At 49.6% G+C, this 14941-nt stretch overlaps 1 protein-coding gene across 2 annotated transcripts in view; it reads right to left on the reverse strand.

Moving 5' to 3' along the window:
- EGFLAM (EGF like, fibronectin type III and laminin G domains) overlaps window positions 1-14941 on the reverse strand; it is a 139228-nt gene that overhangs the window by 46884 nt on the left and 77403 nt on the right. For both annotated transcript variants that reach the window (XM_037128989.2, XM_053657321.1), the window contains exon 8: window positions 291-424. In XM_037128989.2, the coding sequence (XP_036984884.2) occupies window positions 291-424 (134 nt within the window). The remainder of the gene's footprint in view (window positions 1-290; window positions 425-14941) is intronic.

The following is a 14941-nucleotide window of genomic DNA, read 5'->3' on the forward strand; positions in this document are numbered from 1 at the left end:
CCTTATAATACCTGACTCTGTCAAACCGTGCTTGGTGGGAAATCGCATTGTGTTTTCCCAGACTGTGAAGCAAGCAGGCAGAGCTGGCCCCAGAACATCAGCATGGCTGGTACTTAGTTACCACTAATTTATGATCAGCCAGAGCCTGTCAGAGGAAATAAATGTGTTAAAAGCAAATGAGCCGATTTAAGTCAGTTCTAAGTAAAATGCTCACAGTCCACTGGCCAAATTGCCTTGTTCGGCAAGAAAACAAAAGCACCCTGGGTTTTAAGAGCAGAGATTTCTGTTACCTCCTCAAAGAAAATATCCGAGTCCAAGTCGTCTTCAAAGCCGTCATCGTCATCATCATCCTCATCATCTTCACTGACGCCTGAGCCGGTTATGTAATGGGGTCCATAGTGGCCGCTTCCTGCCTCCTCGGGGCCTTTGCAGGGAAGAGAACCAAACACACTGCTGTGAACACACCCTCCAGCCCATCGTCTGTCCTGACCAGTCACCGACACTGCGCCCAGTGGGCTGGGGCGGACGGCCACACCAAGAATTCAATACAAGAGAGAGCATCAACACCTGCAAAGTATGAAAAGCGGTCCGTCTCGTACGTAATCCAAAAAATGCCAATTAAACCCAGAAGGGCTGCCCTTTCATCCCGACAAGATCAGCAAAAATGTCAGCAACAGAAAACATCACCAAGGATGGGCTCGATGGGGACTCACACATACCGATGTTAGGCATGCGCGTCCGCTCTGCAGGGCACTTGGAAATATTTATAAAGTAGAAAACGTTCACACCTACAGACCCAGCGACCTTACCCTAAATTACAACATCTAGGAAAACACACACCAGGAGATGCGCAAGACATGTTCATAGCCTTAGAATTTGTAACAGTGAAAAAGAGCTCAAATTTGCTATTTAGAATAGCAAGTAACACCCCATACACCTACCAACAGAGAACAGATAAAGGAACTGGAGTGTATCTATGGGGCGGAACACTATGGGTCAGGGAACTGAATGAATGAGCATTTAGCAATGCACCAACATGCCCCTAACCTTGTGTCACTTTGTGCCCAAATGCAAGTTGCCGATAAACACACCCAGTTTGATGCCATTTATTAAAAAAGTCAGCAGCAAGCAAAACTTAATATACTATTTAAAGATACATGTCTGTACAGTTTAAATGACTAAAAAAAGTCCATCAGTGACTAAAATACCCATGGGAGAGAAGAAGGGTGTTCACGAGGTACCACAGGGCCTTCCAGGGTCTCTGTGACATTCTACCATTAGGGTGGGGGCTGGGTACATGTGAGGGGGTCACACTGATGGGCTGGCCAAAAAGTTCATTGCATGTTTTTCTGTACAATGGCTCTAGTAGTGCTTAGTTGTCTTTAATTTTATTCAAAACAATTTTGTTAGATTGTATTATGACAGCTGTCATCAGCATGCATTAAAAAAACTCATCAAAATAGGTGATTTTTTTGTGTGTAGCCATTTTAATATTGTAGATGGAAGGAAATAAGCAACACTTTCTGCACATTATGCTTTATTATTTCAAGAAGGAAAAATGCAACTGAAATACAAAAAAAGATTTGTGCAGTGTGTGGAGAAGGTGCTGTGACTAATGGAACGTGTCAGAAGTGGTTTGTGAAGTTTCTTGTACTATTGACATTTTGGCCAAATATTCTTTGTGGGGCTGTTTTATGCATTGGAAGGGGTTTAGCAGCACCCTGGTCTCTACCTGCTTAGAAGGCAATAAATAGTGGGAGACAACCAACACACTCAAAATACCCAAATCAATAAAGTTATTGTTGAAAATAAAAAATGTCTTATTTTACCAGAAAAAAAGTAACAGACTTTTTGGTAAACCTATTATTTTTGTTATATTTTTTCTTTAAAATTCTTTACATTAAATAAAAAAGAGACATTTTACAGAAGCAAACACCCCACACCCAGGGAAAGGGGGCCCAATGGGGTATCTTGGGGCCCCACCACTCCCATTCCCTTCAGCAGCTCTGGCAGGTGGGCTGAGAACTCTCGGGAGACAGACAACACAGAGCACTGTCCTCCAGCGACAGTCAGGTTCACGTTTTCCTTCAGCCGTCACCCACAAAACCTACTGACCCGCAGCAGTCCTGACGGGGCTGGACCCAGGGGGCTCGCCCTGGGACAAGCCCTGGGACGAGCGTCCTGCTCCACGGCGCCCCTGCTTCCCCACAGGTTTGGGCAAGTGGGGAAGCCGCTGCCTGCTCTAGACAGGTGCACAAGGCGCTGGTCTCCAGGGCAGCAGCAACGCGCAACAGAACTGACTTTACAGGCTTTGGATGCTCACTGATTATTAGACATGAAGAGTTTGCATGACCTGGTGGGGGAGGGAAGGAGAGAGGGAGGAAAACACCGAAAACATAAACTGAACTTAAAGACATTCTGCTTTCCGAGTAAGCTAAGCCCAATACCTTTCTTGAAAGCAAACTCACCCTCTTCTAAGCAAAACAGCAAGCAGCTTGCAAACAAGGGTGAAGGAAAGGACGGAAAGGGGCTGTGGGCAGTGTTCTCAGCAGACAGCTGCTGAGCAGAAATCACTCCCAGACCAGGAACAGGGAGACCCTGGGGTGGGGGGTGGCAGGTGATCCAGAGACAGCAGGAAGGAGCTGTTCTCAGGCAGCAGGCAGGCGCATCTTGGTGGAGGTGGGTAACACACCGCCCCCAAGCCTATGCCAGGCTTACACCTGGATGCAAGTGCTCTTCAGCCACCTGCATCCACCCAGCCCAGTGGGAGCCCAATGTCTTCACACAGAGGGTCGGAAGCCCTGGGTCTCGTCTCACATCTACATATCTTTTTACTTCTCTCTAGGCCTCTCTCTCTCTCTGGGTCTCCTTCTCTTTTCTGTTCCTTTCTCACTATCCATTTCTGTGCCTGCCTCTCCCCTACACTCAGAACTGTTGGATTTCAGGAGAAAGAACCGCTTGGTAATAAAAGAATTGTACCGCACAGACATGAAGAAAGCTGGGTTTTATCTTCAGTGGGTTGGTCTCCCTCTTTCCCCAGGTGTCTTTTCTTGCCCTGCACCCATTTTCATCATTCTTGATCCATTCTCATCTATGCTGAGATTTTTCACTTCACCTTATGATACCAATTTGATAAAGGCTTTCAAAGATTCCCCCAACCCCACCATTGCCTACAGGATGAATCCCAAGCTCCTTGGTCGAGAATTCAAGGATCTCGGTGACACCACCTCCTCCTTTCCTCCTTCTGTCTTCCACCCCCAGTACCTATTGAAGCTTAGTGCCTCTCCCTTGGGAACAGGTACGGCTACATGTTTAACACACAACATTTCTAAACTTTACAGTGGTCCTGAAAGGTTAACTATGGTTCATCTCACTTTGTAGGTGAGTCCATTGAAGCTCATGGAGATGAAGTGACCCTAAGACCAAAGACTCCATCACTGGCAGAGCCTGACTCCAAGCCAGGCCTGTCTGGTTGCTGCTCCTCCTGAGAGAAGTGGCCACCATGTCGTTCCAGGAGCCTGGGATTCAGAAAACTCACATTTATTGATCTTTTGCACTGGGCCAGCTTTTCACACAGTTTCTGTTAATTTGCACAAAACTCTGTGAAATTGCTACTATTGCTCCCACTTCACCACATGGAGATGTGAACTCAGCAACATTAAAGAACTTGATCAAAGGCAGGCAGACAGTAGACAGCAGAACTAGACTTTATCCTTGGACTCTCTGTGATTAAATCATGCCATTTATGATCTGACTGTGCCATTGGCTTCCTTCTTCCCTCTTCAAAAGTCTCAAAGGACAAACTGGTCCACCGGTTGACTCTGGAATACATCTTGTGTTTTCTGACCCCAACACTTTCCTTGACGCCCTTCTCCACCTTGCCATCCTGCTCCCCCTCCTACATCCTTCTGCACAGCCTACCCATCCTCCCAGCTACACTCGTCCTGTAGAGACAGAGTGCACCGTCAAAAAGCCCAAATCAAGTGACATTTTAAAGGAGAAAACTCTTTTGGAGAAAGAAATGGAGGCTCCAGGACAGATGGTGTGGCCGAGACCTACCCGACATTCCTGCATCTCCTGCCACACGGGGCCGTCCACACGTGGACATCTGCCCCATCCTGAGCGCCGAATCAGCTCCCATCACTTGATGGAATCGGCGGATGTTTAAGAAAGTCTTTACACCTTCTGAACTCCTGGCCTGGAATGATGCCCATTTCCCAACCCAACTGTGAATCCCTGAGGGCAGAAACCGTGTTTTACACTCTCGATCTTCCTTCCCATCCTCATTTCACTGACACTGTGTGTGCTCACCAAGAACAGTGCTACCGGTCTCCAGCGGCACTGGCTCTGTCCTGGCCCAGAGGGTTGTGCCCTGGAAAGGAATCCTTACAGGGTCAGACTCAGCCCCCAAGGCCACAGACATTCCCTGGAAACTGCCCCCATTCCTGACCCTTCTCCCAACTCAGACTAGAAGTTTTGAGTTGAAAGAGACCTCAGACACCAGACAGTCCAAACTTCTCGTTCCATAAATGTGGGAACTGAGGCCACGGAGGAGAGCGACTTCCTGCCCCGTAACTCCCCCCCCCAGAAGTCTATCTTGAAGGAAACTCCTTGAAGAAAAGGCCCATGCCGTGCGGTGTTGCTGCAGGTCCGAAGTGCTGCCACACTGAGAGCGGAAATGATTCCAGGTCCTCTGCTCATCTTGACAAGGAAAATAAGGGGTACACTACTCATTGGATAAAGTTCTTTGGTGTTTACATAAATTGCTCTGTGCTGACACTGTATACAACATGTCTCCCTGACGCCGGATGTTGCTTAGATTGGGAACAGGAAGAGCATGAGATAAGAGTGGGCAAAGGAATATGAAGTTACAAAGACTCAGAGCCTAAGAAATTCTGACTTTTGTAGAAAGAAGTCAGCAATCAGCTAGCACAGCAAGTCCATTTTACAGAGGGGTAAACTGATGTCCAGTGAATCCATGGGACGCGCCCAGAGAGGCAGCTCATTCGTGGCAGAGCTGATCTGGAATTCTGGACTCAAGTACTCTTCGCGGCATCTCAGACTCCCCATCTCCCACGACAGCCCAGGCTAATAGTCATTTCCCATTTCTAATAGGGAGGGAGTGCACACGGAGAGGACCAGACACAGCAGGATAGAAGGAACCTGGAATAAAGGTCCCTGCTGTTACGTCCCATCAGCCACCACCTCAGATCTCAAATCCAGGGCTCTCATGAAGTTTTTGCTAATGCTATTTCTAAATGAAGACAGAATGTACAGTCCAAGCCAGCGATAAGCATTCTCCCAGTAGCCTGGGGCTATTCTAATTAAAGCACATAACTTATCTCTTTCTACTTGGCACTTTGTTAATTAGGAAAAGAGAAAATTAAAAAGGAGGCATTTATTTAAAACCAGGATAGTCTAACCACTGACTGCATGCAAAACAAGTTCAAGGGTATTCTACTATAAGAGAAGCTAATACCCAAAATACAAATTTCTATTAATCAGTTAAGGATGGCTTTTATTTTACAAAATAACTGTATGTTTGTTTTTATAAAGGTAACATAGCTTTTTTGTATATACATAGTGAGTTTCTTTGATGTATCAAAATGGTATAATTACAATTTTCTAAATCCCAACAGGTTTTTCATGGAATTAAAAAACTGACTCTATGGTTTATGTTGAAGAGCAAAAGGTCAAGAATAGACAGGGCAAGTTTGAAGAAGAACAAGGTGGAGCAGAATTACCCATGAGGTACCACGACTTTATAAAGCTGTAGAAAGTGAGACAGTGTAGCACTGAGAAAGGATGAAGAAATAGACGATAGGACTCAGAGGCAGACCCACAATGTATGGAGGTGCGATAGACACACCAGAAGGTGCCGTCACGAATCAGGGAGAAGGCGTGAACGATTCCGTGAGTGGTGCTGGGGTGACTGGTTTTCTGTCTGAAGAGAAATATTAAACTAGGCTCCTTCTTCTCCATACCTAACAGTAAATCCCAGGTAGATTCAAACCCTAAATATGAAAACCAAAAATTTTAAACTCGTGGAATAAAATAACAGGATTTTGTTTAATTAAAGGGAAATAGTTTTAAAAACCTAGGAAACATAAATCGTAAGTAAAAACTGAAATATAACTACAGGAGTCAAATACTTCTTTTCAATAATTGATACAATAAGTAGAAGTCACAAAGTAGCAGATGTCTGCTGCACATGTTATTAAGGATTAGTATTTAAATGTATGTACATAACTAACATATCTATAAATTAACGCTTACTAATGTTTATCTGTACATGCTTATACACCAATAAAAACAGGCGAAGCATATAAAAGGTCAATTCACAGGGAGTCTAACATATGAAACTGTGTGTGAGCTCCCCAGGAGTGGGAAAATGCAAGTACAAACACTAACAGCACATTCCTTTACATCCACCAGCACGGCCTTATTTAAAAGCCTGGTAACACCGGTGTTGCTGAGAAGGCCCAGCAGGGAGGAACTGGAACACACGGCCAGGGGCAGCGGAGATCGCCGCGAACACGCAGGGGCCCCATCTTCCGACAGGTGATGGAGCTGAAGACAGGCGCGCCCGACCACCTCGCAGCTCCACCTGTGAGCGCTCAGCCCGAGGAAGCACGGGTGAGACTGCTGGCTGCGGCACGTTTAGCATGGTGAGAATCGGAGCAGCTGGAACAACCAGCATCAAACTGATGAGTGGGTACACGATGGCCCGCTCACAGGGGCACCGCACAGTAGTGACACCTCGTGAACCAGAACTTGGCAATTCGACCCCCGTGAAAGTTAAAAAATTAGTCACGAACCAGTGCTTGCTACGTCACTGCACTGCACTTGTTAGAAACATATAAAAAGTCCAAAACCGTGAGGTGCAGTGGTGGGGTGCATTTTCCGTCTCTGCGCCCCCGGGGCCTTTGACCCCACGCACATCGTCAGAGATCCCCCTTCCACACGCAGCCAGACCCTGCTGACCCGCGTCCCCCTGCCTTGGGAGAAATCCCGCTCCGCTTTCCTGGGCCCTCCCCCACGTCTCGGTGACTCCTGGGCCCACCCACCACCCGGCTCCCAGACCCACCAAGTCAGCCCCGCCCCCACCCGCCCCAGGCTGCAGGCCGCACCGAGTGTGCCGCCTGTCACTGCGCCAGTGCACTGAGTCCTCTCCCAACCTCATCACTAGGTCTGTGACCAAAGGGAAGGGACACATAAGGACACCGGCTCTGAAGAGGTGGTTCCCTATGGCATCTCATCATGTCACGACGAAAGGATGCTATTCCAGGACCCGCAGGAGTTGCACCTGCGCGTCTGTTCGCTGGCCTGGGTCGTGAACCCCTGGAAGGCAAGGACTGGTCCAGTTCCCTTTGAAAAGGGTTTGGTGAAAACAGGTATTGGCGACAATAATGGCTGTGTCTTTATGGTGGCTTCTCTACCGAATGCACACTTACTTTATGACTTTAGCTGCTAACATGTAGTTTATATGAAACTGTATTCAATTTCCTTATATATTTGATTTGGTTCTAGTCACACTGAAGATTTCAAACCAATCAGCGGGCAGTTAAAAAAATTCAGTTCTTTGTACCATTAAGACCCAACACTGGTGATAAATAAGATATCATAAAGGCCTCGGGTGACTGAAGAGATTTCAGCTTCTCCTTGCGAACTTTTCTTTCCAGTGCAAAAACTAAAATCTAAAGTGAGTGGCCCTCTCTCCCGTTTTGGTGGGGACTCATTAGCCGCAGAAGCAGTCAATGAGCGGAGGCCCTGTGCAGACCTGCTGTTCTGCCCCCTCTCAACCCGGTCAAGTGACTGCAAACTAACTCAAAACAACTCTTCGTGCTCTGAAAGTCTGTGACCTGTCGCCATCTGCTGGGTGACTTGTGAACTACCGCCATCTGGGGACGCGTCTCCCTACTGGGTCCTGAGGAGCCCATCATGGGTCATTTACCACTGCTTGTGATCCTCAGAATCTGCTGAGCTCTGGGATCCCTCATGACCATGTGATCAAGACCACGGATGGGAGGAACATTCCACTGGGCCAGGACGAGTCTGCGTTCACATTTTTCAACATGGGGAGAGCCTGGGGTGGACTTAGAAGGCAGCTAATCAGGCTCCAGACCTCTGCTTCCCTGCCAGTGGGAACCACAACAGCTTTGTGTTAAGACCTGAGCTTAAACAATGGGTGGTTTCATCCATACAGCAGATGGTTTCCTTCTGAAAAAAAAAAACTGTCTCAAAAGTGTGTTTAACTATGGAGAGTGTCTGTCACACTAGTGGCTGGACCAGCACGTAAGAGGCTTGGGTTTCAAATGCCATCCATAATGCTGATGTCTGTGCACACGCTTCTGCCCATCAGGGCCCACGAGAGAGGTCACAACCCTGCCCCACTCTGCCCCCCGGAGGCATGCAAAGGGGAACTGTGACCTTGGACGTGCCGAAAGATGTGGACGCTGCCCAGTGGCCCCGCTTTGTCAACAGTAGTGAAGCAATGTGAATGTCCATCAGTGAAGGATCTATCAATGAATGTGGTGGAACTGCAGAATGGGACACACTGTGGTTTCCAGGTTAGTGAGGCATCTCCAGTTACTCACATCCAAACATGTGTACAGCATTTTGTTATACCCCAGAAAGTATGAAAGCACAACAATCATCACTGGATTAAGAAACTGTACATTATTTACCAAATGGTGATAGTGGCCATTAATCTTGGCATTTTTATTTCCTACACCTTTTACGCTGTTTGAATTTCTCCCTAATAATAAGCATGGGTTACTTTTTCTAGTTAGAGACGATCAAAATGCAGTTTCCGCTCTGGGATCATCACCACGGTTCCCTTCACCGATCCCCCCGCCCCACCAGAGTCCTTCCTTCACACACCAGTGAGAGCTTCTGCCGAACCTAAGCAAGTTCTTTTCACTCCTCGGGTCAAGCACCCCCCTCCCCTCCACGCATCTTCCGGTCTCCCCGACTCTATTTGAGCAAACGCCAAGCCCAGCCGCCTCCCATGGCCTCCTAGGTCCCAATCAGCCTCCACCAACCCCGCCCCCCTCCCAATCCGGCCACAGGGCTCTCCTTCCCTCCCAAAACACGGACCACCCAGGAGACTCCTGCATCAGGACCTCGGCGCTTGATAGAACACACTTCCCACAAGTGGGTGGGAGGGTGGATGGATGGACGGATGGATGGACAGACAGACAATCGGTCCAGGTGAACGTGTCCAGAGAGCTCACCCCGCTCTTGTGGCCCGAATGTCGCTCCTCAGGAAGATCTCTGACCGCCTATCGCCTCCCGTTTTGTTCTCCTCCGTAGCCTTCATCACCATCTGACGTGCCGTCTGCATTTCTTCAATTTACTTGACCTCTCTCGGTTTGCCAGCCTGGAACGTAAGCTCTGCAAGGTCAGGAATCTTCCTTTTGCCTGTTTTGTCCAGGGCTGAATTCTCAGCATCTGAAACAGCGCCCGGCACATGGTGGGCACTCAATTGTCATTTGAAAGAACAAGTGGGCACATTGTAAACTGTTCTTTAGAAGATTCTTTAGAAGATGGGACTCCCCCTCAGAAGGCGGCCACCAGGCCAGGACCTGCGACAGGGGGACCTTGGGGAGGCTTCCACGTCACCCCGGGCCTCCGTTCCGCAGGTGCTGACTGAGGTGGTGCTCTGCAGCTGTGGGTGTACAAACCCTCAGTCAGCAACAGTCAGTGTGGGGTCTCATAATCTCTATGCTCAGTGCAACATGCTAAACAGGCAAAGACGAGTGAGATGAGGTCTATGTTCTACCTCAATGAGTGAAAGACCAATTCGTGCTTTTGGACTCCACTCAAAAGGCACCATTCTCTTATTGCATGAGATGATACTATTACTTCTTGGGGTGATTCCTTCTCTACGTGCCCCAGATTCACCTCTGCCCTTCCACACTCTGTCTGGAGGCTGTAGAAGGCTGGCCCGGGTGGCTCTTAGCCAGGTTCTGCCCATCAGGAATCTTCAGCAGGACAGTGGAAGGAGCAAGGAAAATGAGTCAGACTCTTTGTTCTTCAACTTCCATCCTATGAGGTTGTTGCAGGACGTGTGTCTGAAGGTCACAGCTCTTGCCGGACGGCCCTCCCTGTCTGTCTCCAGAAGTCGGTAATTACTTCCTCTTGATTTCCTTTTGTCCGTCTGAACATGTGCAAACAGTCCCTTCACTAACTTCACTTCAAATGACCCAACTGCACGTGCCTGTCTCCTGCTGGGCGGCTGGTGACACCTGACATCATTGGAAGAGTCACCTCTTCTCCCACAGTTGGGGGACTGTGGGAGAAGAACACACACACTCTTCTGATGTGTGTGTGTTCCACCTTCGGCTGAGTAATCCGACAAGACCCAACAGGCTCAGCCAGCGGCCGTGTCCCTGTCGTCCGTCCATCCGTCCATCAGTCCCTGTGCCCGGCTGACTTCATGCAACTCCTCCTCTGGGCTAAACCACGGCTGAGGCCCGACTTGTGCTCATCAAAGAACCCGACTCAAGGACTGAAATGCTAAGACACTGTCCAAATGGAGAACTGTGTAAAAGTAACAAGGGCTTTAACAGAAAGAACGGTGAAGATTAACCATGACATCAGGAGTCTGAAAGAAAGAGAACAGAATGGATAACAAGGAAATGGAAGGCAGCAAAGGAAAAATTGTTAACATCTGGGTGTGTCTCAGTACCACACACGAATGTTTAAAAATCCATTGAGACGGAGATGAATAAATAGCATGGAGTGGCCCACATGTGGCCAACTGAGCAGATGCTACAGTCTAAACTGGGGCACTGGGAGTGCCTTTCTTTAGAATATTTTATTTGCTTATTTATCACTTGCTTTAGTCCTCCTTCCCTAACTAGCTGGAGGGAGTAAAATATCGGTGTACTGATAACAAGTAAATGTACAGTGAGGAAGGACGTACAGAGGCCTGGGAAGAGCAATTAGCAGGGAGCGGATATTTACACAGCTAAGTGAATCATTTCCCTTGGAACCAGTCAGGCTGTGCCAGTGACTGCCGCTCGGATTTACACACGGCGGGGCCGCAGCACATCCGGCAAGTGAGGGAGCGGAGGGCGCCCCTGGAGCTATGTCCAGGTATAGACTGCACACTTAGCACGCAGACTGCCTAGGCTTTGAGTGAAACGAATGATTTGTTCTCTCTCCTGTTTCCTTGTGCGTCTTCCATCCCCAAGATTTACAAATCCGTGAGCTCACCAATTTATCGGCCTCTTCACTCCCAGCTCCGGGAGCGATGCCAAGCCAAGCCAGCCCTCCCCCAGCTGCTCTATGTGTCAGGAGCAGCCCAAGCCTCTCTGAATACAGCTGGGTCGCAGGCTCACCGCGTCTCTTATTTATTTCCGAACGCTTGTGTGAAAAGTGACTTGTAGGGGTATCTATTGAGGCGACCATTTCATTCACACACACTCATTGATCGGTTCCAAGTTGGACAAAACTGCTCCCTGTGAGATTTCCCAAATTTCCCGGAGGATCTGCAGAGGTCAGCCAACTATGTCCCAGAGGCCACACCTGGACAGCACCTGCTTTTGTACTGCTGAACTGTCACGGCCCAAGATGCAGCTGCTCCTGCCCCCTGCCAGCTCAGCAAATGGACACCCAGGGTCCCTGTACACGCTCTGCTTGACCAGAAACGCAGGCTGTTCCGTCAGCCAATCCGCCAGCACCAGCTCCGAGCTCTATACCGATTTCCTCCTTCCTTATGGACTTCCCACTTTCCTCTCTCTTTCTTGCTCCTTATTCTTTATCCTATGAAAGCTTCCTGCCTTCAGCCGCATTTCCCCGTTTTCTGACTTCTGAGAATGGAGACCTCTCACTCAGGGAAGCCTTGAGTCAACTTGGTTTCTTCACCTCAATTGTCTTCTTTAATCATGTTTAACAATCCAGGAGTTCAAAATGGTTTTTGCACTTTTAAATGGTTAAAAAAGCTTTAGAAATGGGTAATCCCTAGTGACACATGAAAACTGTATGAAGTTCACATTCCAGTGCCCATGGACACAGATTCCCTGGGACACAGGCACACGCATTGTCTACAGCTGCTGCTTCCATGCCGAGGTGGCCCCAAAACCCCACCCGGCGGCTACCTTGCCCTCCGGAGAAAAATCTGATGTGCCCCGTGTAAGCGAGCGGTTAACAGTGGGAGGTTAGAAACAAACGCGGGGACACACACACAAGGACCAGAGGCGCAGCGCTGACTCTGCGGGGCTCGTCCCGCTTCCCTTTTCCTCTCGCCTGAGTAGTGACGGCCACGAAATCTTTTTGCGCCTCCCCCTCTGAGTTCTCTGGCGTCTCTTCAATCCGCGGCCTTCTAAAACTCGCCAACCGACCCAACCCATGCTCGTGAGTCTTCCCGACCACACTCCTGTGGTCCCTCGTACTCTCCCACTTCCGTCAGCAGGGCTTCTGCTCCTGGACCTTCGATTCTGAACTGTGACATCCTGATGCCTCCAAGGCCCAAGAGCAGGGCACAGGGCATGAGTCACAGGGAAAGAGCCACAGACCAGGTGTCACCGCGCGGTGAGATACACCGCCCTTCAGCAGTCGCGCCTGGCTCACTTCTCCTTCATCTCGGAGAGTAAGGAGAGGCCGTAACCTCTATTCACATGCATTTCCCCAAAATAACTCTGAGAAGTAGAAAATATTGCCTACGGCAGACATCACTGTACCCACTTTACAGATGAGAACACTGAGGCCCAGAGAGATTAAGTGCCTTTCTCAAGAAGATCTCACGGCAAGGCAGTAAGAGCACAGTGCTCCTGGCCTTCAGACTCAGAAGGGCCAGCCACATCCCACTCTGTCTGAAGGAGCTGATGACTAGAAGCAGTGAGGGGTGTTCAGGGGTTGGTGGGGGCTCTTCAAAGGCAGCAGGCTATGTGGATGACAGAAAGTGGCAGGACTTCGCAAAAGCTGCTTTCCGCCCTTCCCAGATCACTTCCTGCAGGCCACCTAGCGCAGGCCACCGCCTCTGTCCCCACTTCCTCCTCCTCTGCTCACTGCTGCAGCCGGTTCAGGGGCACAGCCATCTCACAGGAGGCCTCAGCAGTGACTGGGATAAAGGAACTCTGTCCTGTGGCTGCAGAGTGACAACGTCTCCCCAGGAATGCTGGCATGCTGAGCTGTCCCTGGGGAGACGGTCAGGCAATTAAAAACCAGGGCCCGAATCTCAGAGCAAACTTGGGAAAACTCCAGATTCACACGCAGACACTTGCGTGACAAAGGGCGTGAACATACAGACACACACGGCCAACAGAGCTGAACTGAGTGACATCTGAGTGAGCAGGGAGGCAGAGGGGAAAAGTGGGGTGAAGGGTGGGGGGGTGGCGGGGACACCGTGGAATCAGTTTTACTGCAGAACTTTGACTGCTTTGAGCCAGGGAGGGTTTGTCTCAGTTCATTCAGTAGAAGGAGGTATTTCTGGAACTGCTAGAGAAATCGGATTGTGGGGAGAACACAGCAAAAACCAAAGAAACCAAACATCTCCCATGCCTCCCAGTGCAATCTCCGAGGCTCTGAGACCATAGCTAGACGTCTTAGGACCAGAAAAACACTTCAGTATAAAAATGATAAAAGCTTATTATGATCAAGAAAAAACACAGGCACAAAATACGGGCTTGGAGAGAAAATGTTTTGTTTCCTTGCTCACCTTCCATTGCACTGAATTGTCCTCTGAATCGCTGGAATCTCTCTCACACGCCTCTTTTCCATCCTCCTTGCCTTGAACGTAATCCCCCTGGATTTGCTTTCTCCATTCCTTCCTTCCTTCCTGCCTCCCTCTTTTACTGTATTTACTTTTTCTTATCTGTGTCACATTGCGATTCTGGGGGCTCGACTTTGCCTGTACACTGTGCCAACGGGGCAATGCTGGCAGGTTCCTAGACCACCTTTCTCCTCCCGTCTCCCCACTGAGTTTCCTGGACAGCGGGAGGGGAAGGTCAGCCAGCCCCCAAGGCAGTGCCTGTGTCCTCAACTCACACCCGGTCCCTCCTGCACTCAGGCAGCACTCCTGGAGCACCGCCTCTGAGCAGGGGGCTGCAAAACAGCCTGGAGCCAACCACTGCACCCCAGGGTGGGGCTTAGCCTGGAGGCTGGATACAGATGATGTGGGTTAAGTGCCTTTCTGAAGAAGAGCTCTGGGCTCACAAGGGCCCAGAGGACGTCAAACAGGAACGGGGCTGAGGTAGCAGCGAGGGCACAGCCTGTCCGAGGAAGTGACATTGGTGCTAAGGAGCGGGCGGTGGGGACGGTCACGGCAGAGTCTGGGGAGGGAGCGTTCCAGCAGGGACAACAGGGTGTCCTCCAGGCAGGAAAGAGGGAAATGACTTTCGATAGGAAGAAAAGAACACCGTCAGCTGGGGACGGCCCTGAGGATGCCAAGTTCACTTCGGTGGAGAACCGGGCTCTGTCGCCGCCTCCATCATGGGGAGTGTGAGTTATTTCTGATTCCATTTCATTTGCCTTTGGTAAAAAGAAACACACTTTCTGACTTTGGCCATCTCTATTATTTGTAGTTCATATTGTCATTACTTGTCCCATCCTTCTCAGATCCCAGAGAATAAGTGCCTGGCGGGGCTGGCATGTGCCCTCCAAAGTTACAGGTGCACCGCGTCTGTGAGGGTCCACAGACACCCCTGTTACGACGGGCTCATTTACGAAATTAATCACGGGGGTAAAAGAACACCACGGAGCGCCACGGCAGGTTATAATACTGTTGGCATCGCTTAAAAAATGTAGCAGGTCGGGGCAAAAATTGAGAGACCGTGACCTGAGCCTCCGTGTTGCCTTTGGGGGACCAGCGCAGGTGCTGGCAGGGCAGGCGAGTCCCGGTGAGGAGGATGGAAGCAGACGCAGGGGAGCGCCACTGTCCGTCCAGGTCACTGAAAGGCTCCCTCGCTCCTTCGGGCGCAGGAACACTAAAATG

The sequence above is a fragment of the Artibeus jamaicensis genome, unplaced genomic scaffold (genome assembly GCF_021234435.1).
Source record: "Artibeus jamaicensis isolate MK-2021 breed Jamaican fruit bat unplaced genomic scaffold, CSHL_Jam_final scaffold_369, whole genome shotgun sequence".
Lineage (NCBI taxonomy): Eukaryota > Metazoa > Chordata > Mammalia > Chiroptera > Phyllostomidae > Artibeus > Artibeus jamaicensis.